At 35.5% G+C, this 27,304-nt stretch overlaps 1 protein-coding gene and 1 pseudogene across 1 annotated transcript in view; one reads left to right on the top strand and one right to left on the bottom strand.

Moving 5' to 3' along the window:
* RSPO2 (R-spondin 2) overlaps nt 1–27,304 on the top strand; it is a 166,390-nt gene that overhangs the window by 53,403 nt on the left and 85,683 nt on the right. Inside the window, exon 2 of the mRNA XM_019467857.2 lies at nt 22,471–22,659. Coding sequence (XP_019323402.1) covers nt 22,471–22,659 — 189 coding nt within the window. The remainder of the gene's footprint in view (nt 1–22,470; nt 22,660–27,304) is intronic.
* On the bottom strand, nt 6,043–6,490 carry LOC109277938 (CDKN2AIP N-terminal-like protein; annotated as a pseudogene).

The raw sequence follows: 27,304 nt of genomic DNA, 5'->3' as shown, positions 1-27,304 counted from the left end.
AAGAGCTCATTTACCACCCCAAAAGAGTCTCATCATGAAATAAGGCTGAACTGTGTGTTGGTCTTGAGACTCTCGTTTTCTGCTAATATTGAAGTGAAGTGTAAGTGAAGTCCCCTTTTATTAAGAAAATACAAGTATGAATTCAGGCTATAACTTTATCCACAATGCAGTAAATACAAACATTATAGCAAATTATATTTTGTTTTCCTCTACGTCAAAAAAATGAAGTTTTCTTCAATTGCTGAATGAAGCAAGATACTTTAGAATTAGCCCTCAGATTCTAAAGGCTTTTTTGTTACTTTTATAATTGGTAGCAATTAGAAAATATCTGGACTTACATTGTAGTATTTTAACATTTGGCTACATATTTCTCTCTAAATTTGTAAATGCTGTGTAATGGAATCGTTAGTTTGAAATTTCTTCTAACTTCATTATATAAAATAGAATTTCCTAAGTATGGATAAATCATTCATTACAAATATAAGAATAAGCAGATTTTTTTGTCTTAATATTTTGTTTTTAATCAAAATTATACACAAGATACGGTTTGGAGTCCAATAATTCGACCAGGCTTCTTTTGAAAAACTGTCCTTGTCCCAATGCCCTCCTGCCTCCTTTTCCCCAAGTACTTTCAACTCTTTTAATTTTTTATTAAAGTATAGTTGACACATAATGTTATGTTAGTTTCACATGTGGAAGATCGTGATTTGATTCGACAGCGTGACCTGTTACACTGTGCTCACCATAAGTATAGCTACTATCTGTCACTCTGCAACCCTATTACAATACCATTGTCTATATTCCTATACTGTACCTTTATCCCCATGACTTAGTCATTCCATACTTTGAACTCTTCTAGAATCTTGGGTATTTATGTTCATAACTCTTTATAATATGCTTTTATTACTCTTCCTCTACTTTTTAGTTTCAAGCATTATGTATTCAGTTTCCCCTGTGGGAGATAAGGATTTAGCCTACTCTCACTACGTTCCTTCCTCACTGTACACAAGTATGCTACCCCTCCCCATCCTCCCAGTAGAGTTAGAGGATAGTTTTGGAAGGATGGATACCTTGTGTTTCTATTCCTATAACCATGCAAGCACAGCTGAGTTACATAGTGCATATATATTTTTGCATTTCCTACCCTGTGTTACTTGTTTTCTCTGGAGATGGTTTCTATTCTATACAGACATCCTTAATTCAACTATAAACTTTCTTTGGTCTTCCTAAATTTCTTCCTAGAGTGTGAGAAGATAATTGTTTTATTAATTGTAACCTTTGGAAGAAACTTCTTGCAGAGTTTGATCTCCTGCAATCTGGACTGATTGCCCTACCGCCTCCTTCATAGATCTCATCCTGCCATTTTCCTTCACCATCATCTTGGGGATTCCTTTTGTCTCTAACTTGTGTTGGATGCCTTGTTTCCTGGATTCCGTCCATCTTTTTTTTTTTTAATTTTTAATTCTCTGTGGAGCATATTCTTCAGTAACTTAGAAAGAGTACAAAGGATATATATTTTTGAGATCTACCTGTCAGAAAATATCTTTATCCTGCTCTATAGATGACACTTCTAGATGTTTTTGGACACTTCTTGGAGATCTTCTTTAGTCATCTCCTAACTCTCAGATTTCAGCCTCAGGATGGACCTTCCCTTCTAACTCTCTTAATTTCCTCTCCAGTTCTTCTCCTGCACCCAAGTGGGTGGTGGAAGTTAGGAGAATGTGCTTCTCTAGAAGAGTACATTTCCTTTTTTCTGTAGCCTCACCTTCAAAAGTTTTATGGATGCTGACAGTTGGTTTGTGGTTGTCAAAGAGAACTAGAGCTGGACAATAGTTATAGTTGTAAAAGCAGATTGTATTCAGGAATCACTGCAACTGAAGAAAAGAGACTTTTGTATAGAACTGGGTGCAATTCTGAATACAACCAGGAAAGAAATGGAGATTTACAGTCAAGGATTAGGGTGGGGAGAGGGTCATGGGGACAAACTTAGTAAAAGGAAATACTGAGGGTAGGGCGATATTCTTGCTAACTTAAAGGATTATTGATAAAGGTAGGCCAAAGTGATCAGATATTAAGGGTGGAGGATGAGGAATGTGATCAGACGTCAAGAATTGAGGATTCTCTCTAAACTCACTTAGCAGGATTCTTGCCACTATTGGCCTATGCAGGCCCAGCAAGGTCAGGTCCAAGGTCAAGGCCTACTCAAAAAGAAGAGGAACAGGAGCCTGACAAGTGTGGTCAAGGGGAAAATCTTTGTGATTGAAGTTCTTGTTACTTTACCACATGGGTTCAGATTGTAGAGAGTAAAAAATTTCTCAAGGTAGTCCTTGTAATACACTCATGGATGATGTCACTTGGTTTTTTATTTTTAGAATGTGAAATAGTGCCACAGACATCTAAGTAATCTGCTGGGGAGAATAATGTTTTCTTTTTTCTAAGACTAATCATGCTCAGTTATTAGTCACACTGAAGAATTTAAATATGTATGTATATCAGAAAAGAGTGATGTAATTTTATGTCTAAAAACCCACTGTTACCATATAATTGAAGAGGGTACTTAGGCTTCTATTAGGGTTCACAAACTAATTTAGGCCTAGGAATCACAGGTGTAATGGGGCATTTTTCTACAAAGGAAATATGTAACAAACTGGGCATACTAAAGATTGAGCAGTGTAGTTTTAAATTAGCTTACTAATTTATAAGCATATACAGATTCTATTTTTGGCTCTCAACATTGATCTCTACCAGGTAGTAGAAGGCCAAGCCAATGGGAAAAACTTAGGGCAAGCTCTTGAGCTTACCTGAGCATACAGACAATAGGAACAGGCAGATGAATTTATGTTCACAGTGGCGGAAAAATATAAGGATAAAGGCAAAAAATAAAAAAACAAAAACAAAACAAAAAACAAACAAAAAAAGGTGAATAAGTGTGGGATATGAAGTTTCTAGTTTATATTGAAGTTATTAGTATTGAGGGTTTACAAGATCCCTGAGAATTTTGAAGTTTTAAATCATCAGGAAATGACTTTTGAAATTAGGTAGAGAGCATTCTCTTATCTTTAAACAAATGAATAGCATACCCATTCCTTGTTATGGACTGATAATCCCTACCAAAGATCTATCATGAAATTGGAGAAGATACAAGAAAGATTATAAAAAGGTCAATATACATAGTACCTATCCATGGGGAGTAAAGAAGAACAATAGGAATCTATAGACACAAGTGTTGGGAAGAGATATGGCCATGTTTTTTTGATGGCACAGATATGAATAGTATCGATGGTAAGAACACTACTTTATTCCAAGATGGGGTGAGCAGTGGCACTATAAAATATCACCTTACCCAACTAGTTATAAACTTATGGAACTGATTACTCTAAGAGGAAGTAGGGGTGGAAAATATAAATAACCTCAAAAATGATTTAACTACATTTGTGGATTACAGATTCATAATGGGTTATTACAGGGAACTAGGATGTTTTGGGTACACTCCTAACCTTTGAGGTTGACATCAAAGAACAGCCATTCTCCCCACAGCATGTCCCCTGGTGCCATCATCAGAATCCTGGACAGGAAGGATCATGATTCTGATCCAATGTGGCAAGACCCATTAGACTCTGATCAGTGCCAGATCTGTGTGGGTTGTAAATTTAGGGTAAATTCTAATATGAGAGTGGTAAATTTCAATGAATGAAAACTTGAAAACCTTAACTTTAAACTGCCTAATTTTTGTTTGTTCTCCATTATTTAGTGTACTCCTAAAGTTTATTTTTCAATTCTTTGGAAGATCTTTTTATTATGTAGCCTGTACTTGACTATGATTGTACTTTATGACCTAGTAATTTCCCATACTGTAGATTGAATATGATCAACTAATAACCCTGGGAAATACATCTTCTACCCTTTCTCTTGCACGTCAACACATTTTCAATTTGCAGTTTAAGATTGAGAGAATAAAATAGATTCTACTTCATTTTTGACTTTTGGCTTTCCTGATAGACATATCTATAAGATTCCCCTTTGAATCAATTTTAATCTATGTGTAGGGATGCACAAAGATAATTTTAGTGTTTTCAGGTACAGAGATTTATTTTCCTTAATACTTTTTTTGGTGGGAGGAGGGGGGTATTACATTCAGAACCTTGATCTGAATGCCTTAAAGCAATGTGCAGAATCAACCAGGGACCGTGTTTTAAAATGATTTCAGTTCACCAGGTGTGGAGTGAGGCCTGAGATTCTGCCTCCAGGTGATGCTGCTGCTACAGGGCTGAGAACCACATTTTGCAAACAAGGCTTTCAAGTGTTACTTGCTCATATAGCTCTGCAGTTTTCAAAACCAATCTTGGTCTCAGCTGTCTCTCAAAATATGTTTTTGGAAAGTTTAAGGAATACTTAAATAATTTGAATGGACAAGATCCAAATGCTCTATTTAGATGTTGAGCTAATCTAGAAATACTTTTTTTTTTTTTTTTTTTTTTTGCCTATTGTGAATTCTTCCATCTTTCTTCCTTTTCTATTTGCATTCTGTATTGAAAATTGTGACCAAATGACACAAATGTTTCTTGATTCTATTAAACTTAAGCACACACACATGCACACACTTTCAGTTCTGTGTATTTTGCCTAATTATTGGCAATAAACTTGGTAAAGGGATCTAAGGCTTACAAATGTTCTACTTGGAGGAAATCGTGATTAAGGCTATTAAGGCCTTTGGGTTCCTGTGTGTATTTTAAGCAAATTAGGATTTTGTGTGTCTTTTAAAGAGACAGTAACTCTTCCCTGTCCAATTAGTTCCTCTTCATGGCTGAGCATGCGCATTCAGTGCATGTTGTTGAAAGGGCATGTGTCCTCCTTTGTTCTTTGATGTAAATCATTGGTGTAAATGAAGGATTTTTTTTTCTGCATTCCATATGTGAAACTCTGGATAACTAAAAGTAAAACCTAAGAAATGAAGAGAAGGGGTCCATTGTAATTTGGTACCAAAATTATTTTTAAAAACCAAATTATTCTTTAAATAATTTTTAAAGCATTTTAAGGCAGAATAATTGCTGTTACCTTTTATTTTCAAAATGGCATTGTTCCTATTAAAAAAGTATGTTCATTGCAAGACATTTATGAAGTACTGCAGAGTATAAAGAAGATTGATTCATTTTACCTCTTTGCATTAACTATGTTAACATTTTTGTGTCTATTTTTTTCTTTTTTTTAAATTAAATACCACTATAGTTACATACAGTGTTATATTAGTTGCAGGTGTACAGTATAGTGATTCAACTATTCCATGAACCACCCAGTGCTCATCAAAACGAGTACAAAGTTATTTTGCCTATTTTACCCATCCCCTACCCACCTCCCCTCTGGTAGCCATCAGTTTGTTTTCTACAGTTAAGAGCTTGTTTCTTGGCTTGTTTCTCTTTTTTTCCCTTTATCATCTTTTTTTTTCTGTTGCTTATATTCTACATGTGAGTGAAATCATGTGGTATTTGTCTGTCTTTGACTTATTTCACTTAGAATTGTATTCTCCAGCTCCAGTCATGTCATAGCAAATGTTGGGGTGCCTGGGTGGCTCATTTGGTTAAGCGTCCAACTTTGGCTCAGGTCATGATCTCACGATTCTTGAGTTCGAGCCCTGCGTTGGGCTCTGTGCTAACAGCTCAGAGCCTGGAGCCAACTTCAGATTCTGTGTTTCCCTCTCCCTCTCCCTCTACCCCTCCCCTGATTGTGCTCTGTCTCTCTCACTCTCAAAAATAAATAATAAAACATTTAAAATTTTTTTTGTTTTTTTTTTTTGTTTTTTTTTTTTGGGGGGGAACTCCACATTGTAAAATTCATTACCCGCAATTATTATATCACCATAAAAAATAGGAATTTTAACAAAGTTTGACATTCAAAAAGTGAAAATAAAGAAGTACATGATTTACAAATACATAAATATCCGTGCACACTTTTAGAATGATGGCTACTGGAAGCACAAGACCTTTTAAAATTCCAATCTAGACAAGACTGTCATTCCAACTGTCTCTTTCCTACATGTTGGAAATATCAGGAATCTTAAGAGAGCTGCTGTGGTCAGTGTCACATTCATCCCAGCCTCCTTCCTAAGCCTGTTGCTGATATTGAAAATGTGATGCATCTTTTGCCTTAGCTTTGATGCTTTTTCATTAATTCACTTCTGGTAGTAAACTGTGGCAGGTCTTCCACTTCAAATCCAGCAGCCATTTCCATCACTTTGTCTAAAAGGTCTTTGTTGTAACTGCAACCCAGAAAGAGGTCGTTGGCCTTACACCATGGAGAGGGACAGAAGCTGGGCCAAGCAGCCACCGCCATTGGGTGAGTCGCAGTAGTCAGGCAAATGGCACAGGATGAATTCCATGTGAACCTTCAATTTCTTCTCACTCTTCGAGTGGTAGTAGAACTGTTCTTAGTTGGCTGCCTGCCACACCCCCAAAACCAGCTCTTCCACCACAGCAGCCACCTCACTACCCAACATGGAGCCCTCTGCCACTGAAGCCTGTACCCCTACAGTCTTTGTTTTAAGGTCTCCTTTGTCTGATATTAAGTATTGCTACCCTGGCTTTCTTTTCACTCCTATTTGCATGATGGAGGTTTCTCCATCCCCTCACTTTCAATCTGCAGGTGTCTTCAGGTCTAAAATAAGTATCTTATAGGCAGCATATAGATGGGTCTTGTATTTTTACTCATTCTATCATCTTTTGTCTTTCGATTGGAGCGTTTAGTCCATTTACATTCAAAGTAGTTATTAATAGGTATGTATTTATTGCCATTTTGTTTCTTGTTTCATGATTGTTTTTGTAGTTCTTCTCTGTTTCTTGTTCTCTTCTCTGTGGGCTTTCTTTAGTGATGTATTTGGATTCCTTTCTCTTCATTTTTTGCATATCATTGTTTTTTGATTTGTGGTTATCATTAGGCTTGTATATAACACCTGCATGTTGCAGTCTAGATTAAGTTGATGGTCGCTCAAGTTTGAACCCATTCTTTACTTCTTTCCACTCCACATTTTAGGTTTATGGTGTCATACCCTTACATCCTTTAATTTTGTGAATCCCTTGACTGATTTTTAGAGATCTACTTATTTTTACTGCTTTTGTGCTTCCCACTTTGCTTACTTTTATTGTCTTTTCCTTTCCATTCAGAGTCTCCTTTGACATTTCATGTAAGGTTGGTTTAGTGGTCATGAACTCTTTTAGCTTTTGTTTGAGAAACTCTTTATCTCTCCTTCTATCCTGAATGATAGCTTTACTGTATAGAATATTCTTTGCTGTACCTATTTCCTATTCAGCACTTTATATGTATCATGCCACTCCGTTCTGGGTTAGAAAGTTTCTGCTGAAAAATCCCCTGATAGCCTTATGGAATTTCCCATGTACATAATTATCTTCTTTTGTCCTGCCTGCTGTTTTTAATATTTTGTCTTTATTACTATATTTTGCCATTTTAATTATAATATATCTTGATGTGGATCTGGTTTTGTTGATTTTGTTGGGCGTTCTCTGTGTCTCCTGGATCTGGATATTTGTTTCCTTCCCTAGATTAGGAAAAGTTTTCAGCTATTATTTCTTCAAATAAATTTTTTGCCCCCTTTTCTCTCCCTTCTCCAGCTCCTATAATGCAAATGTTATTACATTAGTTGGAGTCACTGAGTTCCCTAAGTCTCTTCTTGTTTTGCCTTTTTTTTCTTCTCCTTGCTTAGCTTCATTACTCTGTCTTCTAGGTTATTAATTTGTTTTTTTGCTCCTTCCAGCCTGCTGTTCATTCCATTATGCCTGGTTCTCATTTTATAGATTGATCCCTTTATCTCTGTGTTATTCCTTATTTCTGTGTTAAGGGTCTCACTCATGTCTTCTAATCTTCTCTTAAGTCCACTGAGTATCTTTATGACAATTACTTTAAATTCTCTATCAAGCATGTTCCATATTCCTGTTTCACTTAGGTCTCCGGCTATGGCCTTGTCCTAATCTTTCATTTGGGACAAATTTCTCTCTTATTTTATCTGAGTGTCTGTTCCTGTGTTAGGAAAATCAGCTATGTCTCCTGGTCTTGAGGGTAATGGTCTTCTGAAGAAGAGGTTCTTTAGGACCCGCAGTGTAGTGTCCCCTGTTCCCAGGGTCTAGCATTTGAGGAGTATCTGCAATGTATGCTGTGTACACTCTGCTCTTTTGTCCTGGCCACTCTACCCTTCAGGCCACTTGTCTGTAGCGGCTTTCCTTGTCTGTTGTGGGCAGTGTTTGGTCCCTGGCCTGAATGTGGCAAGTTTTAATGAGGTATACTCTGGTCTGCTTGTGAAATAAAGGCATACTTCCCCCTTTGGAATTAATAAGTAATCTCCTAGGCAATATTTTTTCCCAATAAACTTTCACCTAATGGTGTTAGGATGGTGATGATCCCTGCCTTAATAAAATTATTGTATTAATGAGGGCAAAATGGTTAATCTAATTATGTGGCCACAGTCATTCAAATGCAATATTGTAAGATTGTCTACAAGATAACTGGCCTGAGCTCTAAAAGATCTCAATGTCTAGAAGGACAAAGAATAATGGATGAAGTATTCCTAATTAAAAGGACCCAGGAAACAAACCAAATGCAGTGCACATTTGATTGGTTTCTGGATATATGGGAAAAACAGGACAATTTTGGAATAGTTGAGGAAATGTGAATATACACAGCATATTAGTAATATTTTACCCATGTTAAATTGCTGAGGTCCTGCAATGGTATTGTGATTACATAAGACAATGTTCTTATTCTCAGAAGGAGTATGCTAAATTTCACCTGAAGTATTGTGATGTCCTTACTTTCAAATAGTTTATCAAAACTATATGTGTGCATTTCCATGCCTTTACTTCTATTCATAGATCTATGTGTGCATAGGGATATTGATATATAACAGGGAGAGAAAACGGGAATGATACTTTTTTTTAAAATAATGAACCTAGTTTTGATATGACTTATTCTTAGTGACTTAAAAATACCAGGATATCTGTTTATAATAATTGTTCTAAACCAAAAGTGTTTACAACTCTGATGTCCTAAAACCTCATCTAGAATTTGGAGATTTTGAAGTTCAGTTTACTGAAAATCAAATTCTCTTCTTTAAATTCCTGTTTCATTTTTTCAAAAACTAACTTCTCAAAATTAATGAATATAAACATAAAATTCATTAACATCTTGCATATCTTATTTTTCAAAATTTTTTCCTAAGCCATACTTGATTTTCCTTCACTTTGAAGGTCTTTATTTTTAACAATTATAAAAAGGAAAGCAGAAAATAAAAATTTGTCTCTTTCATGTAATGTTACCCATATCTTAATAGTTGGGTTTAACTTTTCCTTTTTGTTAATTTTGCTCTAAAAAAATTCATAAACCTTAAGAAACTTTAACCTCCTTCACATTTCATTTGTGATTATTTTTCTCCTGAGTATATACTGTTGTATATGTTGCTTGAAATGTTTGAATTTATTGGGGAACTTGCTATCAAACCAATTTGATTTCTGTAGAATGTCACTCATTTTTTTCCCCTTTGGGATTATACAAGTGGATTCTTATTCTGAAAATATTCTCTTAACCCCTATTCTAATTTAGAAACATTGACTGCAAATCCAAAACTGTTTCCTTTCAAACTTAAAAAAAATACACATTCCTGAAGTCTTCAATTATATCTAGGGTCACAGTTTCTGTATTCTATTATAAACTCCCCAGTAACATAATAATTTGTGTTCTCAACACATTTTTCCTTGAATCCAAGTTAAGTACTGAGTGGCACCTTTTGTTGATTTTGCTGTTGGCTGAAAGATAGATTGTCAATAAAATAAGCCAAGATTTGTCTGATCTACTAAACATTTTTTTCCTTGCATTCCCCAACACTGTGCATACATCTCATACATACTGTTCTCTCTCTCTTTGAGATATCCTCCTCAAACTTCTGCTTTCTCTTTAATACCCAGCTTCTATTACCACCTATTTCTTAGCTCTTCCAGGATAAATTAAATCTTCATGTTTACCCAAAACACTTGGTGGCATGCACATAAAATAAAATTTAAAAACCATGGTACCTTGTAGTGCTCTCACTGAACAAATCTAGGATAAGTTGAGCATTAAATACAGTAACAGATGACAGTCCACTGAATAAAATCCATGGTTCCCTACTGATAAAAACAGACAAATGAGGGAGAAGGGGAAGCTCCTCCTAACAACTGAATTCCCTCTTATCAATGGAGAAGGAATGATGGAGTTAGAAAATCACCTTTGAGAACCATCAGAGTAATAGTTCATTTAGGCAAGCATAAAAAAGAATACCATAACTATTGTGCATAATTATGATGAGGAACAGGATATTTATACAATCTTACTGTATTTTTTCAAAAATTACTTGTTACAGAGGTGAAAGTAATAACTTCATAGTATAGAAACCTGGAAGATAACATCTTAACTAAGGGATCAAGGTTAATATCATGAGTAATGGAACCAAATTCATTTGTTGCTCCTTGGCATGCACAAGAAAGGACACAACATCACTTCATACATTATCCAAAGAATGTGTGGCCAATCATGAGGGAGTATCAGACAAACCCAAGTAAACATTCTGTAAATAACTGACCTATTCTCTTCCAAAATGCAAGTTAATGAAAGAGGAGGTGTTCCAGATTAAGGAGACTAAAAAAGACAGTCTAATGCAGTGCATAAAGTTGGATGGGATTCTAGTGTAGGAGAAAAATAGATATAAATGACGTTATTGGAATAATTGAATATGGACTGTGGATTAGAAAATAGTATTATATCAATATGGCTGATGTAAGACAATGTCCTTATTTTTGGAAATATGTAGTGAACACTGAAAAAATGTAGAGATAAAAGAGCATAATGTCTGCCACCACTACTGAAATGGTTTAGAAAAAATAGCACATGCATACGTCTGTATATAATCTGTAAATGTAGGCATATATCCATGTCTATGGCTATCTATACATCTGTGTCTGTAAACACATACATATATAGTTTTGCCACTTTTTGAGAGTGACCAAACACTATTTATAGTTTTTCATTAATAGGCAATTTGTTTTTGTCTTCCAAGGCCTGGAGGAAATGGAGGAGAACTGTGGTCAGAAAGCAGTGGCAAATTGGTCTCCAAATCTGTTTAGAACAGAGGTTTCTCCTGCATCAGAATGTTAGTCCATATCTCCCCACTTTAGCACATCTTAAAAGTCTAGTTTTGGATCATTTGAATGGTGTCCCCAGCCTTTCTAATTACACAGGTATGCTTGCTGTGTTACTTCAAAGGCCCTTTAGCCAGGATAGCATCTGTCTTCAAAGACAGGAGAGTGGCCCATTTGCAGGAAATTGTATGGTTTGGGTAGGTTTTTTTGTTTTTTCTTTGAACTTGTTAAGTAGAGATCCCTATTGAAGAAGTGCTGGCCTTTTGCTGTATGCCCAAACAGTGAAATACTTTCCATTTATAATTCTGAAGATTCTCTTTAACCTCTGCTAGGAGAACCCTGTAACTCAGTTTCTCCCTGTTCTCCTTTCTGTTGTATCAGCAGTGTTACTCTGAAATGTTTTTGTGAATGACATCTTAATTTGGTTGGTTTATGAGACTTAATATATTCCAACTTACGTTAGGAAAGAATTAGTATAGTGCTCTTAGTGACTAATCATCAAAAGGAATTTTGGTTATTTTGCTGCAGCTAAAAACAGAGCAAAGTGCAGGGAGCAAATTAAAAGGCACAGCCTAATTTGAAAAACTCACAGTTTTAATCATGCTAGAATGCATTTTTTCCCCTAGGTGCTATACATGTATCTCTTAATGGGGAAAGAAAAAGCATGGCTTTTGTGAGAGCTGGATTCAAATTTGTCACAAACAAACTGTATGACCTCGGAAAGGTTTCTTAAACTCTCTGATCTGTTTATTCACTTTGATAAACAGAAATTTTGAGTAATAAGCATTACTTTCAAAAAGTATGAAAGCATGTAGCCTGCAGTTTGTCACGTATTAGGTTCTCCAAAGTTCGTTTTCTTCTCCCCCACCCACCCTTTTTGACTTTCCTCTTTTTCATTGCTTCTTGTTCTGAGTAGACAGAATTTTCTCAGAATAAATATGGTTAAACAGCTAGATTTCAAACTGGGTCTGAGGTAAGGAATGCTGTGAGGCATATCGACAAAGCATTTTAAAATAAACTGTTTATAAATGTTAAATGCAGACAATCGATTTAAAAATTGAAAACTATCTTCTGTAGGTCTGGAGATTTAATAGCGAATCATTCTCACTTCTGTTCAGGTGTGTGTGTGTGTGTGTGTGTGTGTGTGTGTGTGTGTGTGTGTGTGTGTGTGGTTTTAACAAGAGTGACCTACATTGAATGTAATAAAGCTTTTACTTTTTTCCCTTGCTTCACAGTGTAGTCCTTAATAATTGTTGCATAATAATGTTTGTCAGCCCTAAGGGTTTGTTAGTATGTTTTTCATTAATGCAGCTTAAAAAAATTTTATTATCTTTGAAGAAACCTTTCTCTGGGACAGCATAGCTAGCAGTGTTTATTCTCAATTTTCAGACACAGTGGCATGATCCATGGAAGTTTCCACATCTAAAACACATGGAGTCTTTAATCTGGTTAGTTATGACACAGATTCTTCTTGAGGGCTGTGTTTATGACACCAAATAAGCCATCCAGTTTGCTTTCCATTTATTGTTTTAAAATTAAAAGTGGAATAAGCAGGAGTTACCAAACTAGTTTCTATTCTAGGAAGCAGGTGTACATGTGGAATAGTTGAATAGCTTGTGCATGATGGGAATATATATTGAATAGACACCATCCCTCCCATCCTCCCCTTTTAAAAACAATTTAATTTTTGTGTAGTCCAAATGGGGGAGATTTTTTTCTACAGGCAATTAGGCAGGTCAGACACTATGGCCCTTACAAAGCATGTAAAGCTATTTTGAAGAAGTGTTAGTGTAAGATGTACTTAAGCACTTTTTGGAATAAAATTCTGGCTCTGCTTGTGAGCAATTTGTTTTTCTCTATTTAAATAATTGGATTATCTTCTTATATAAACATGGAACTGTGCGAGAGTGATAGTTTCACAATCTTCCTAAATGTATATATTTAGATCTCATGTTGGAGTTACCATTAGCACCAGCAGTCTGTCAACATTTCCATAGGGTTGCTTAAGTATGTTGTGAAAGCCCAAGCCAACCTTGGCAAGGGAAATCTGTGCTACACAGCAATTTCTAGCTATGGCTTATAGGACTGCACACATTCTAACTTTAAGCTTACTTTTAGCACTAGAACAGTTTTATAGAGTAAATTTTTTTCTTTCTCACAGATTCAGGTGAGTGGCTTATTTTATATAACAGAAGATCTGATTTTTTTTGTCTCAAAAACATCATGTATCGTTGAAAAAAAATGAGCAGTCTCAAGCCATCTTATATTTTTCTCGGATTTCATCAACTAATTAATAGTGTTAGTAGTTGTTGAAGCTGAAGAGCATATGATTCTGGTGGTGGTATTTGCCCTCTTGAGTAGCTTAGTTTTGTGATGAGTGTGTTTTGATCCTTAATTATACACTTTCTCCCCTATTATCTGTCAGAATTAATGTCTGGTATAGGGATATGCATTAATATTTTTGTGTCAAAGAGTTTTAGGGGAGGAAAAGGAATAATTCTTATAGGGCTTGGCTTTCAAAATGAATGTTAATTATGGGAAATACTTCATCATTTGGGGAATTGTATATGCTAAATTGAGGGTTTAGGATTTTATTTTTTATAAGAGGCTATATATACATAACTACTTTTTTCCATTTATGTGACTTGTCATTTTACTTAGGGTATTAACGACCATTTTGAAAACATGTTTTTGGAGAATTTTGAAATCCCATTTAATTCTTTTGAATTTTTATGTTCAACCTGAGCTGCTTGCTCCTCAAGTTTGGGCAGACTGTCTTGATTGTTAATGATGTCTGACTTGTTAAGTTAGAAGGAGAATGTATTTCTCATGTTATGGATATGTTTGTTGCGCCCTCAAACAGACCCATGTAAGACTTCATGTTTATTTTGCAACTTTGTCTTAGTTCATTATCTTTCCTTGGCCTGCAGTTATTGATTATTCTGGGCTTCTCTATGACATCTTAGCTGTCCCACTTGAAGCATGCATGAGTCACGCCTCATAGAGGCTTTCTGCTTCCCTGTTCCATGTAAAAAAAAAAAAAAAAAAAAAACCTGCCCAGTGAATCACACTATGGCCACAGTTAACTGTGGTTGTAAATGTACTTCTCAGGTGCCCAACTATGGGGATTATGGCTCAAATGGCACTGGCATGGGCAAATAATGAGCATATAACTGTGCTCATTTTTTTCCTTTTTTGTTTTTCAAGTTATTAGCACTTCACATGTTACAATAAATCCATAACTCCATTTAGCTCTCTCCCCCCATATTTTAAAATCTCTTGGTAGCCTTGAGTTTTTGTACAGTGAGATACATATTTTTGTAAGTGAAGCAAGAGCATCTAATTAAAGACCTTTAATCCTGATGTCATTAAGAATATTCATCTCTAAAGATGATTTCCATGTTGGGGGGGGGGGGCTTATAAATTTTTAGAAATAATATTTTCCCAAGGATTACTTCTAGAGATAAAGACCTATTAAGTCATTCATTCATTGTAGGTGAATAAAATGGAATTATGGAATTATAAATTATTAAATAATTAACAAATTTTTAGGTAGCCAATTAATAAGGATTTCTCAAAGCTAGTACTTAGAGAAGTTAAATTTTTATAAGGCTTTTACTTAACAATATTGTTACCTGTTACAGAACTCATGATAAAAGCTGAGAAGAGATAATGAGAAATATGGTTTAACTCTAGAGATTGTAAAATTTTGGAATTCTTGGTGCAAGTTTGTCTTTTATTCTCAATTTTTTTCTAGAATAAATTCATGCTAATCTAGCTCCTCTAAAACGTTAATGGAAATTTGAGAAATTTTTCTCTGTCTAAGCTTTGTTAACATTGTTAGTTTTAACGTCTATTTTCTTTCTGGGGCATGGTGAGTATAATAATCTAGAGCATTAACATTCGTTGTCTTTATATCAAAGATCAAATTGCATGTTCCGTGATGCTATTTCCTATAAATATTTACAACTTAGTGTAAAACTTAGTAAAGTATCCTAAGATAGCAATTTTTCATTTTGCTCAAATCTTTCGTAGCTCCTTAACTCATGACCTTGATTACTTAGTTGAGTTTGAGCTTGGGTAGTTCACATGATTAAAGGATTTTTATCCTAATGTTGCCAAGTTCTAGTGGGAGGATCTGTTCCCAACTCAATTTGTATAGGATCCAATAGGCAGGTTTCTTGTTATTGGTGCCAGAGATAGGGTTTTTCATTTTAAACCTATATCTTGAATTTGGGATTGGGAAGCACAAATATTAGCGATTTCATAAATTTGAATGATGAAGTTAACTGTTTACTTTTAAAAATTTGTTGAAATTGTAATGTTGTACTAGCAAAGATGGAGCAAAGCTAAGAGGCCAACAGCCCATTGTTAAGTCCCATTATTTTAGAGTTAGAAATTTGTACCTTTTGTCAGGAATGGATTCCTTCACTAGGAAGGAATTTAGATTTCTTTTTGCTTGGCAAGGGCTAAATTCTGAAACAGGGGAACACTTTTAAAAAGTGTTAGGAGTATATTAGAAACAGATGGGCATTCAACACCTACATAAAATGCTCAATGGGATAAAATGTGAATAACTGGATTTAATTTAACAAAGGATCAAACTTAAAATACCAGCATTCATAAAAGACCAAACTTACTTTTCAATTTAAGAGGAACACAAATCAAATAACTAGAATTAAGAAAAAGAGGTTATATTTATGCTGTTTTTCTCTCTTTATATACTTGTTAGTAATATAGGTATTTTGACCTGGGTTCTGCCTGATAATTTTTCTTGTTTTATATATATCCACATATTCCTTTCCCTGTCAGGGAGATATGTGTAGACTTGTGTTAATAGTACTGCCTAACACCTTTCTGAAATTTGTTAATGTTTTATGTGATATATTTCATCTTTAGAATTTTGGGTGGGTCTAGACTTAGAAAAAAGTGTTTTGGTTGGAATGATGAAGCTCTGGATCTCAGCAGGCTTTAGTGTTGGAAAAGTTGAAGCTTACAGAGAGAGCAAATAAACATGGTCATCAAAGCTGGGAATTAAGATCTGTTTATTCACCTGCACAGTTGAATTAAACCTCCTAGCAATAGGCAGAGCCATTTAACTTATTAAGATCCTGACCAAATAAATTAGTCCTGTTTAAAGTCTGTTTTTGCCTGGCTTTAGATACGGAGATTGCTGTAGTCACCATATAATGGATGAAGAAATTCTTGTTGAATTAAGTTACTAATTTACAAGATAGAGACCACTAGGATAGTTGACATTGGACAATGGTTCATTCAACTGAAAAGTCTATTTGACGTTTGGGGCATGAAGCTTCAAATTGCAAAAAAAAAAAAAAAAAAAGAAAAAAAAAAAGAAAAAAATGTGCTCTTATCCTTCAGTGTTGAGGAGCACTATTAATGGCTAGAGAAAATGGGTGACTGGGAACAGCACTTATGTTGGATATGGCTTACATCACTTTTGCTTTAAGAGAATTCCTCATTTGTGGGGTTATAAAGATAGCAGATATGGATTGAGATAAGTATTCCCTGATTCATTTTCATTAAGTCAGTCAAGGTTCAAGTAAATAAAGCCTTGCTTTTAATGATTTTAAGAATACCTTTAAAAAATGTGGAGCACAATTTGTTGACTCTAAAATCTTCATGATCCAGATGAAAGTTGGCTTCAGATACATAAAGACAAAACAAAAAGCCTTTAATTTATGTTGGTTCTCTCGGTTCTGTAATTCTCTTTTCTCCATATTTGTTAGTATAGAATGTGATTTATGGTGATAAAGAGCTCTCGGTTTAGCTTTTGAACTAAAAGTATGGTTTCAGCACTTGTTTGCGATGATAGTCTTTTTAAACCATTCTACGTATTTAAATCTTCCAAATTTTGTCTTAATAAGCTAATTGGGAATTTGGACAACCTTGATATAGTTCTTTTCCAAATCTATAGTTAAATTGAAGAGCAGAATGCAGCCAGCAAACTAACCACAGACATTACAGGGAGTTCTGAACACAGACATGTTACAGGGGGTTCCGAAGTGTGGGGCTCCCTTTGATGCATCTCCAACTAGCAACCTCTGCCCTTGCCTTAGTCTCGTGGTTACTCCTATTTAAGGGTTTGCCTCTCACAAGAGTCATCAATTGCTTCCCCAAATATCATGCCATAGGGTCTTTGTGCTTAAGGTGTGTTATGTTCTTAGCCCTGAAAATAAAAATGAGTTGGGTTCTCCTAGTCACCTCCCCTGTCAAAGCCATTTTGTCCATCATATAGCTGATGAGTACTCCAGTTCTGTTCCTCTCACCCAGATTTCTGCACCATATCCACGCTCTAATTTTTACCCCTTTCTTACACAGAGAGGGTGAGCCAAATCTCAGTTTTTGAAACTTACCTACTCTTTACACCCTGCTCAGGATGCTAATAACCATATCGGAGTAGAATCTCTTCAGAAGACAGCTGGGGAAATTGTAAATAGTATAGGCTTATTTTCATTCAGCTGTACGAAAATGCTTTATAAATCAATATTATCTTGTCAGAGTCAGGTCTAACTGAAATCCTACAATGAGCATAAAAGCAGGAGAATCAACCCAAAAACAGACTTTATGGTAAAATAAAGGTGGATATAGGGTTGGGGCACCATAAATGTCTTAGTGAGAAATAATAAGAGCCTGAATTATGAGAGAATTAGTGGAAATAAGGATAGTGAGTTGGAATTAAGTGTATAGGAGGAGACATTATCATAGAAGCCACAGGAGGAATAAAACTTTCTGAAGTGACCCAGGCTACAGGAGTTGTGAGGACCAGAAACTGAGAATGAGGTCTTGCATTAAAGTTTAGAAAACTGGTCGTGGTCTTCAGAAAAGTAGTGTTGGGGATAAGTGAATGGGTGGTTGTGGTAAACAGAGGAAGCAGATAGAACTGATGCTTCCAGAAAAATAAGAGAGTGATACTGGTTTTTTTCATTGCTAGGAAAAGATGCTCACAACTTAACTGAAATTGAACAAGTTAGCATACATGTAAAGTATGGTCAGTTATGAAAAATAAAGTTATGTTACACATACAAAAATGTATATATGTCTAGAAAGTAGACTTCTAAAATATAATGAAGAATTATATCTGAGGAAGTAACTTTTCGTCTGTGTCGATTCTTTTTTTTTTCCAACATAGTTGCAGATTTTGGAAAATATGGTAGTAAATAAGAAACAATTTGGAAAGCATCAATAGGTTTGTAAATAAGAGAAGGTCCATGAAATAGACTCCATATGCAGATAAAGCAGTTGAACAGTTTATAGAAAAAAAATCCTGGGATAGGTGGGAAGAATCAGATATTAATGGTCAATTCAAAGAGCAACCTTGGCCCTAATTCCTGGTTTCTGAGTTCCTTTCAGAAGAAGAACAAAACTCCTGTTTCAATATCTTCCTAGAAGAGAAGCTATAAAAATCAAATCAGGGCCGTTGGGAGCCCAGGAGAAGCAGGGAGAGCATCTTGTGGAACTAAAACCTGTATAGATCTGTTACAACTAGCTGTTAATATATCAGATGTTGAGTCATTATAACTACAGGAAAGGTGTGGTATACAGCTCACTTTGTTGTATGGCTGCTAGTTTGAATACTTAGGGCTTCATATTATTTTATATGCAATAAAAATTGTATGTAGGGCAAAGAGGATGTGGCCTCAAAGCTAAAGTCTCAATAGTTGCTGAGTTTTCTGGTCCTTCTCTTCTTTCTTCTGTGGGTTAACCTGATAAAATGAAGTCAGTGTGACCTCCTATATCTTGTTATGTTTATGACTTTGCTTGGTATAGTGATAACTAAAAGTTATATGAGTTTTTCATATTTTAGAAATTATATTAGGTTATAAGATTTTATATCTGAATTTTATACTAGGGCTAGAAACAGTATTTTGTTTCTTTAAAATTACTCTTTTTATCATTAGATATAGTAAAGTTTATAAGGTTCATACATCAATTTTCCAGATGCTATTTCAACATTTACTTAGTATCATCCCACCTCGTCCATCCAGTAGGATATTTCTGTTTAAAAATAACCATAAATGTAAGTAATATTACATAGGTGAGCATCCAATATAATTTATAGAATCTTCAAAAGAGATGTAATTATAAGTAACAATTACATTATCCTGAAGTTAGTGTATGGCCTTTGTACCCATTTTTTTTCTTGTTTAAAACCTTCAGATACAATTTACTTATAAATTATGCACATTACTTGTAAAAATGTACAGCTGGATAGGTTTTACGACTATATACGTTGCCCATCACCTCCTGTAGTGGGTTAAATAGGGTCCGCACCCCCAACCCCTGCCCTCATTCATGTCCACCTGGAGACTCAGAATATGACCTTATTTGAAAATAGGGGCTTTGCAAATACATTTAAGTATGCAGATCATACTAGATTAAGGTGGTCCCTAAATCCAATGACAGGGTCTCTGTTAGCGACAGGACACACAGAGGTACATAGAGAAGAAGACTATGTGCCAATGGAGTCAGATTGGAGATCTGCCACCAGCCAAGGAAAATCTGGGGCCACCAGAAGAGAGAAGGATTCTTCCCTATGGTCTTCAGAGGAAGCATGGCTCTATGGACACCTTGATTTCAGACTTCTAGCCTACAGAACTGAGAGAATGAATTCCTGGTGTTGAAGTCACTACATTGTGGAATTTGTTAAGGCAGGCTTAGGAAACAAACATACCTGCCAAAAATTCCAGTATACCCCTTTCCAGTCAGTCTTAAACCCTCAAAGGCATTTAATGTTCTGTGTCCCCATAGATTAGTTTCACGTGTCCTTGACATCAATATAAATAGTTATATGGAGTATACCTTTTTCTTTTTTTAATCTGACTTTCTTTGTTCAATATATAGAAGTTTCATTCCTGTTCATGAAAGTGTCAGTAGTTTTTTTCATCATTAAAATACACTACAATTTATCCATTCTTTTGGTCACAGACATGTGGATTGTTACCTCCTACTTATATTTTATACATTTAGGACATCTGTAGTTGTCACTGGTTTAGAAGTTCTACATTACTGTTTTTGAGGTTGCTACCTAGAGTTTTAGCAAATACATTTAACTTGACAAAGTTTAATTCGTGTTGGTCTTCTTCACTCAAAATATAGAAACTTGAAATGCTTTTTGTTTTCCCTCCTCAACTCTTCCACATTATTGCTGTTAAATATAAGATATGTATTATTTTTAAACCTTGGAAATTAATCATTACTTTTTAAAAACTGGAACTTTTAATAGATACACCAACATTTCTCAATTGATTTGATCACTATTGCTTATTACATTCTACTTCCTTCTGGGTTCCATTTCATTTTTCCAATACATACAGTTTATTCTTTTGGTGAGTGGTTAATAAGTTTCTTGCCTTTAATTTGGCTGAATGGATCTTTATTTTGGCCTCATTCTTAAACTATCATTTAATTGCTTGTAGAATTATAGTTTGATAATTTTCTCTTAGCATACTGAAGAAAATATTTCACTATCTAACACTTATTATTTCTGATGAGATTTCTGCTAGAGGCCAAAATTGTATTCCTTTGTATGTACAATAAAACCTTGGATTGCAAGTAACTTACTCTGCAAGTGTTCAGCAAGACAAGCAAACATTCCTAACAAATTTTAACTTGATAAATAAATGAGCGATGTCTTGCAATACAAGTAGTATATGATGCCGAACGTCACATGAGCACAACTGAGCCAATGGTTCTTGCAATTTGCTTTGATATACAAGTGCTTTGGATTACAAGCATGTTCCAGAATGAGTTATGCTCGCAAACCAAGGTTTTACTGTTTCTCTCTGGTTTGACTTCATTCTTTAGTATGAATATGCTGTGTTCAGATGCAGACTTATTTTTACTGATCTCCTCAGTTCTACGAAGCTTTCATCTAAGAATCCATCTCTTTCTTTAAATCTGGAAACTGATCAGCCATGATCTCTTTGGATATTACGTCTTACTCATATTCTCTATTTTTTGATAGTACAACACCTAATAATCATGTATTAAAACTTTTTCTTTTTACATGCTTTGTACCTTTTTCACATTTTCATCTTTTTTGGTGCTACAGTTATTTAAACATGTTTTCTAGTTAAATACCTTTTTTTTCCCCTAATGTACCATTCAACTTGTCTATAGAATTTTTTTTCAGTTTTAAAATTTTCATTTCTTTCTAACTTGCACGGTCACTATATGATACTGTTTCTTCCCATGTGATTTCTAGTTCTTGTTTTATCTCTTCAAATATTCTGAAGATAATCATTTTAGACTTTCAGATGGTTCTATTACATATGACTGGTTAGGTGTGAAGTCTGTCTTTCTGAGATTGATGACTCTTCCCCATGGAGGTTTGCTTGTACGTGTGATTGGTTCATTTTTTTGTTTGTTTGTTTAACATTTGTTCATTTTTGAAAGGCAGAGACAGAGTGCAAATGGGGGAGGGGCAGAGGGGGAGGGAGACACAGAAACAGAAGCAGGCTCCAGGCTCCGAGCTATCAGCACAGAGCCCGATGCGGGGCTGGAACTCACAGACCACGAAATCATGACCTGAGGTGAAGTCGGCCACTTAACCAACTGAGCACCCAGGCGCCCGGTGATTGGTTCATTTTGATGTGAAGGTTGTTTTCCATGCAAGTTCCAGGCCTCAGGATTGTAGAAAACTTTATAAGGTAGTTTGATATTTGTTACTTTGTGGGTTTTCCTGGATTGACATTTTTATGTTAGCCTCTTGATTTAGTTATTTGACACCGGATTGATAGTTTGAACTTGTATCCCATACTTGGATATATTGTGGATTTGGGGGTTCTTGTGCCTCATGGGCTATGTTTTCTCTCTATTGTGCTCACCCACTCTATTCCCCTAATCTGGGGTTGAAATCTTCTCTGGAAAATTAGGGCAGGGGCTTCTAGTACTGGTTTCATGTGCAAACAGCCCTCACAACTCCAGTCTACATAAGGAGACCCAAGTGTCTGGTCTTCATGTGCATATTTCTTGGCCTTGATTCAAGACCCTGACATAAGGTCTGCTTCTGTCTGGTCTAACATCTCCACAGGCCATGGTAGACCTTCAGCCCTACCTCTGAGTTTCCTCTTTGTTTCTAAGTTTGGTTGTGTATTAACCGTTTTTTTTTTTTTTGTTTTTTTTTTGTTTTTTTTTTCAGGTTGGGAGTGGATATTTTGTTCCACATTTCTATGGGATTAGAGTAGGACCAGAGACCCTTGTCTCTTCAGCATGTTGTATTGACCAGAGGTCTGATCATACTTCTATTTGAATGTGTGTTTTGTGTTTTCTCTTACAGCTAGTTATGTATCAAATCCCATTTGCAAGGGTTGTTTGTCTTGTTCAAAGGACAACGGGTGCAGCCGATGTCAACAGAAGTTGTTCTTCTTTCTTCGAAGAGAAGGCATGCGCCAGTATGGAGAATGCCTGCATTCCTGTCCATCTGGTTACTATGGACACCGAGCCCCAGATATGAACAGATGTGCAAGTGAGCAGTTGACTTTTGTCTACTATTTACTGTTTATGAAACTTGGGGGGAGCGAAATTGAAAATTTTGGCTAAAAACAAGTGTAATTTTAATATGCTACAGAAATAGTGCAATCTTTAACTTAAAATTCAGTGGGGGTAGGATAAGAATATTTTTATCTTTTGTCTAGAAGTACATTGCATACACACTTTTTATTTTTAGGTTATTTATTTTTTGTATAACAAGCATCTCCAACATAAGCTTGTTAAGAAGATCTGTATAAGGCATACTTAGCACAACAACAACAAAATCCCCAAGGAATTTAAATGTCTTTATACTGGGAACATTGTCTCCACTTTACTACAGTGTCTATGGCTTCTTTTAGCCTCTTTTTTTTTTTTTTAATTTTTTTTTAACGTTTATTTATTTTTGAGACAGAGACAGAGCATGAACGGGGGAGGGTCAGAGAGAGAGGGAGACACAGAATCTGAAACAGTCTCCGGGCTCCGAGCAGTCAGCACAAAGCCCGACGTGGGGCTCGAACTCACGGGCCGCGAGATCGTGACCTGAGCCGAAGTCGGACGCTTAACGGACTGAGCCACCCAGGCGCCCCTTTTGCCTCTTTTTTTTATCTGAGTTTGTAATCCATAGTTTAATCTATAATACATTATATTAAATAGTTCTGTAAAGCACCATTACTAATAAAAGATTTAACTAAAATATTTAGTTCATTTTAGAATATTCTGAGTTCTAAGTTTAACAATTAGAAAAAGTATTAAGGAATGGCATTCTATACATAGTCATACAGGAATGATTTTTATCTTTTAATCCAAAAATCACTTATAAAATGATTCAAAACTTCTAAGTGAATAGTAGTAATTGGAATTAAAAAAAAAAATGACATACCAAAAGAACATCCCTTTCTTTAAGGAGCTTAAATGTTAGGGCATAGAGAGGATAAGGAAAAAAACAAAACAAAACATGGAGCGAAATGACAAAATGACAAAAGGGTAAAAGTTTAATTTTAATTCAGTACACTAAGCTATATCAGCAAGCAGTATGTTAGGGGAGTAATTTAATTACCTCCCATTAATACTGTATACATGGCTATTAAATCAGCCAAGGCCTTTAGATTAGAGGAGAGTTTGAATTGAATCATCCAAGGACAATATTATTTTGGAAGAAGGCAGAACTAATGGTGGGAGGTTAAATAGATTTTAGAAAGAAGGAGACACACATGTGTAAAAATAATGTGCTTGGAGAACAATAAGTCCCATCTGGGATGTGGTTGGTATTTTGGCAAGGCCATTTAATCTACATTGCTGAACATTTAGTATCCTTAGTCCCTACCCATGAAATGGTCTTTGTGCCCTCAAGTCACTGTGACAAGTAAAAATGTACCCAGACATTTTTGAACACCTCCTGGATGATTAGTCCAATCTATAATACATTATCTCTGGATAAGAACCATTGAGTTGGATGGGCTTAGTAGGAGATGTGGTTGGAACTGAGAATGGAAAGGGACAGAGGTTGGAGTGCAAGGATAAAGGACTTGAATGCTGTGCCAAGGAGTCTGGATATTACCTACAGGTTTCAAGCAGGAGAGGACTGAAGAAGTTGCTTTGTTCAGGATAGTTTTAGTGTCAGTGGGGGCAATGAATTGGAGAAGGACAGAAAGTAGAGGAAGGCTACTGTAACAGTTACAGTTGAGAAATCACATTCTGATGAAAGGTCTGTGGGTAATGAATTCCAGAGATTTTAAAAAATAGAATCAAGGAGACATAGAAACTAATTTCAGAGAGTGAAAAGAGAATCAAATTTGGTCCTAGGTTTTCTAGGTGGAATAGTAGTTCCTCTCTGGAATTCTCTCTGGAATAATTTTCCATTAGCAGAGATAGAAATACATAGGCTCAGTGAAAATTCGCATCTGCTTCTATTTCATGGAATTGTTTGGATTAACAATTACAGAGACAGAACTCCCAACCTCTGACAACAGACTGTCTAATTTTTCAAGTATGTACCTTTCCTTAATTTTTTGATTTGGGGGCTATCTAGTAATTTGTCTGCCATAGTTTTTTTTAACTTCCACGGAATGATAGGTTTACCTTAAAAGGGAGTCCTAGTCAGATTGCGTTAGACCACCTGGTGGGAGGGGGCAGGATTTGCGTTCCTGAATATTTGGTGCATTTTTCATTCCATACCATCAGTGCACAAGGAAGATGAGGTAAGAGTGTAGATGGCTCCAGGCAGTTATTCCAAGTTCTAGGCCTAGCACTTATGGAGTCTGTGTATGGACAGTACCCTGACAATGTAATGTGTTACTCAACCCTAGGACATTGGCAAGTCCGAGGGGCTGCTAATAATAACTATGCAGGGACACTGTTGTAAACCAGGACTGTCCCAGGCAAACCTGTATGGATAGCCACCTCAGCAATACTTTATAGTGTATCAACAGATATATCTTCAAACACATTTTGGCTAAGTTTATCCCTTTTCTCAGAAAGGAGAGCAGTGACTGTAAATCAGCCTTGGAAAGAGAATTTCCATGTGAGAATGGGTTTGCTGTGGTTATACTTATTGTAACTGAATGTAATCGATGTTGCAGTTTACTGACTTAGAGGAAATCATTACTTATCTGGTACAAGCTGGAAGGGCTTATGAGTAAGATTCCTGTGAATCAAAGTGAAAGTGGAAAATTATTTCTTAATTCTCACTATGTGACTTTGGATGGCCATGATTCTTTCATACCAATTATTTGATTTTTCCCCCATACTTTGCATATATTCCATTGTTGTTTGTATTGTATTCAGAGGATGAGACAGAGTTAAATTGGAAAAGCTGTTACAGACTTAGAATTTGAAATCATACCCACTTTTTATTAAGCAATTATTGCTCTACAGTAGAGAAAAAAATTATACTTCAAGCAACAGTAGCTTTAAATTTTTTTTTAATGTTTATTTATTTTTGAGAGAGAGCAAGCGAGCAAGAAAGAGCATGCATGAGTGAGCAGGGGAGGGGCAGAGAGAGAGGAAGACACAGGATCTCAAGCAGGCTCCAGGCTCTGAGCTGTCAGCACAGAGCCCGACGAGGGGCTCAAACCCACGAACCACAAGATCATGACCTGAGCTAAAGTCAGACACTTAACAGAATGAGCCACCCAGGCACCCCAACAGTAGCTTTTTAAAAACATTCTTTTTCAGAGAGTGAGAGAACAAGCAAGGGAGAGGGGCAGAGGGGAAGAGAGAGGAGAGAATCCCAAGCAGGCTCCATGCTTAGTATGCAGCTGGATGTTGGGCTCAATTTCATGACCCTGCCAGGATAATGACCTGAGCCAAAATCAAGAGGTGGACACTCAACTGAGTGAGCCACCCAGGTGCCCCAAGCACAGTAGCTTTATAAAACTTCCTAGCACATCTGTTTTAAGATTTTAATTGCAAAGCAGTATCTTCAGAAGGAAGATTTGCTTTATGAAATGTTGGCTAGGTGTGGCCTCTTGGTACATACAGTATGGAGCTTATAAAGCCAGACATGCTTTTAAAAACCAATTCAGTATCCATTTGAAGCATATTATGAAAAATATATACACTCAAGGACACTAAGAGCTGCCATTGTCTCTGATGGTGTTAGGTGATATTTCTCTCGTTACTTTTTTCTCATTTATTGAAAAACTCATTTACATGAAAAAACTTTATTCCTTAGATAGTTACAAATATTCTTTGTAGAAAGCTTAGAAAGCACATAGGCCTTAAAAAAACAGCAAAAGCAAAAATAAAAAAAAACACTCAAAGATAAAAAAAGTTAACATTTGGCTTCTACCCTCAACTTTTGTTTCTATGTATATTTATGTCTTTCTCCCTTTACAAGTGTACCCCTGTTCTATTTTGTAACTTGTTTCAACTTAATGGATTTTGAACATTATGTTAATGTCATTAAATATGGCTGCATATATCCTACTGAGTGGATATATCCTAATATATTTAATCACCTATTAAGAATTTGATTTTAGTTTTTCAATAATATGAAGAATATTCTTATATAGTCTCTCATATACACACTTTAGTTTTATACATTTATCTGATTTACATAAGATAAACTTTTAAACATAAAAACATGTTTTCAGCTTTAAGATTAACATGGAACAATATCACATATTTAAAGACTTTTGATATATATTGCCAAATGGCCTTCTAGAAAAGTTGCACCAGTCCACATCTTAACTAATAGCAGACATTTGCCCTTGCGTCTAACAATAAGTGCTATTTACAAAAAGTACAAAAAAATGCATTTTTTGGTTTAATATTTTCTTTGGTAAGGTGAAGTTCATTTGTTTTTTACCTGAATGTTGGCATTATATGACATTTACCAGAATCTCTGGCTTTTTTTCTTCTGTTTGCAAAACTTTCTTGTTCTTAGTGATTAAAAAACTTTAAATGAAATATCACAAGAAATTTATGTTCAAGATTATGAATGGAGAGTTCAACGGATTATCACAAAAAGGGCAACTTGTGCAACTGCAGTACAGGTCAAGAGGAATGTTAGCGCCCCAAGAATGCTTATGAGGTCTTTTAACAATCACTCCTATCTCTTCTGCCTCCACAAAACTACCATCCTGACTTGTAACCAAAACACATATAAAAGATTCTCATGATCCTTTATAAAGATCTAT

The sequence above is a fragment of the Panthera pardus genome, unplaced genomic scaffold (assembly GCF_024362965.1).
Source record: "Panthera pardus isolate Hobbes unplaced genomic scaffold, ASM2436296v1 HiC_scaffold_7, whole genome shotgun sequence".
In the NCBI taxonomy this organism is placed as follows: domain Eukaryota; kingdom Metazoa; phylum Chordata; class Mammalia; order Carnivora; family Felidae; genus Panthera; species Panthera pardus.
This window is presented reverse-complemented; position numbering and strand designations above follow the sequence as displayed.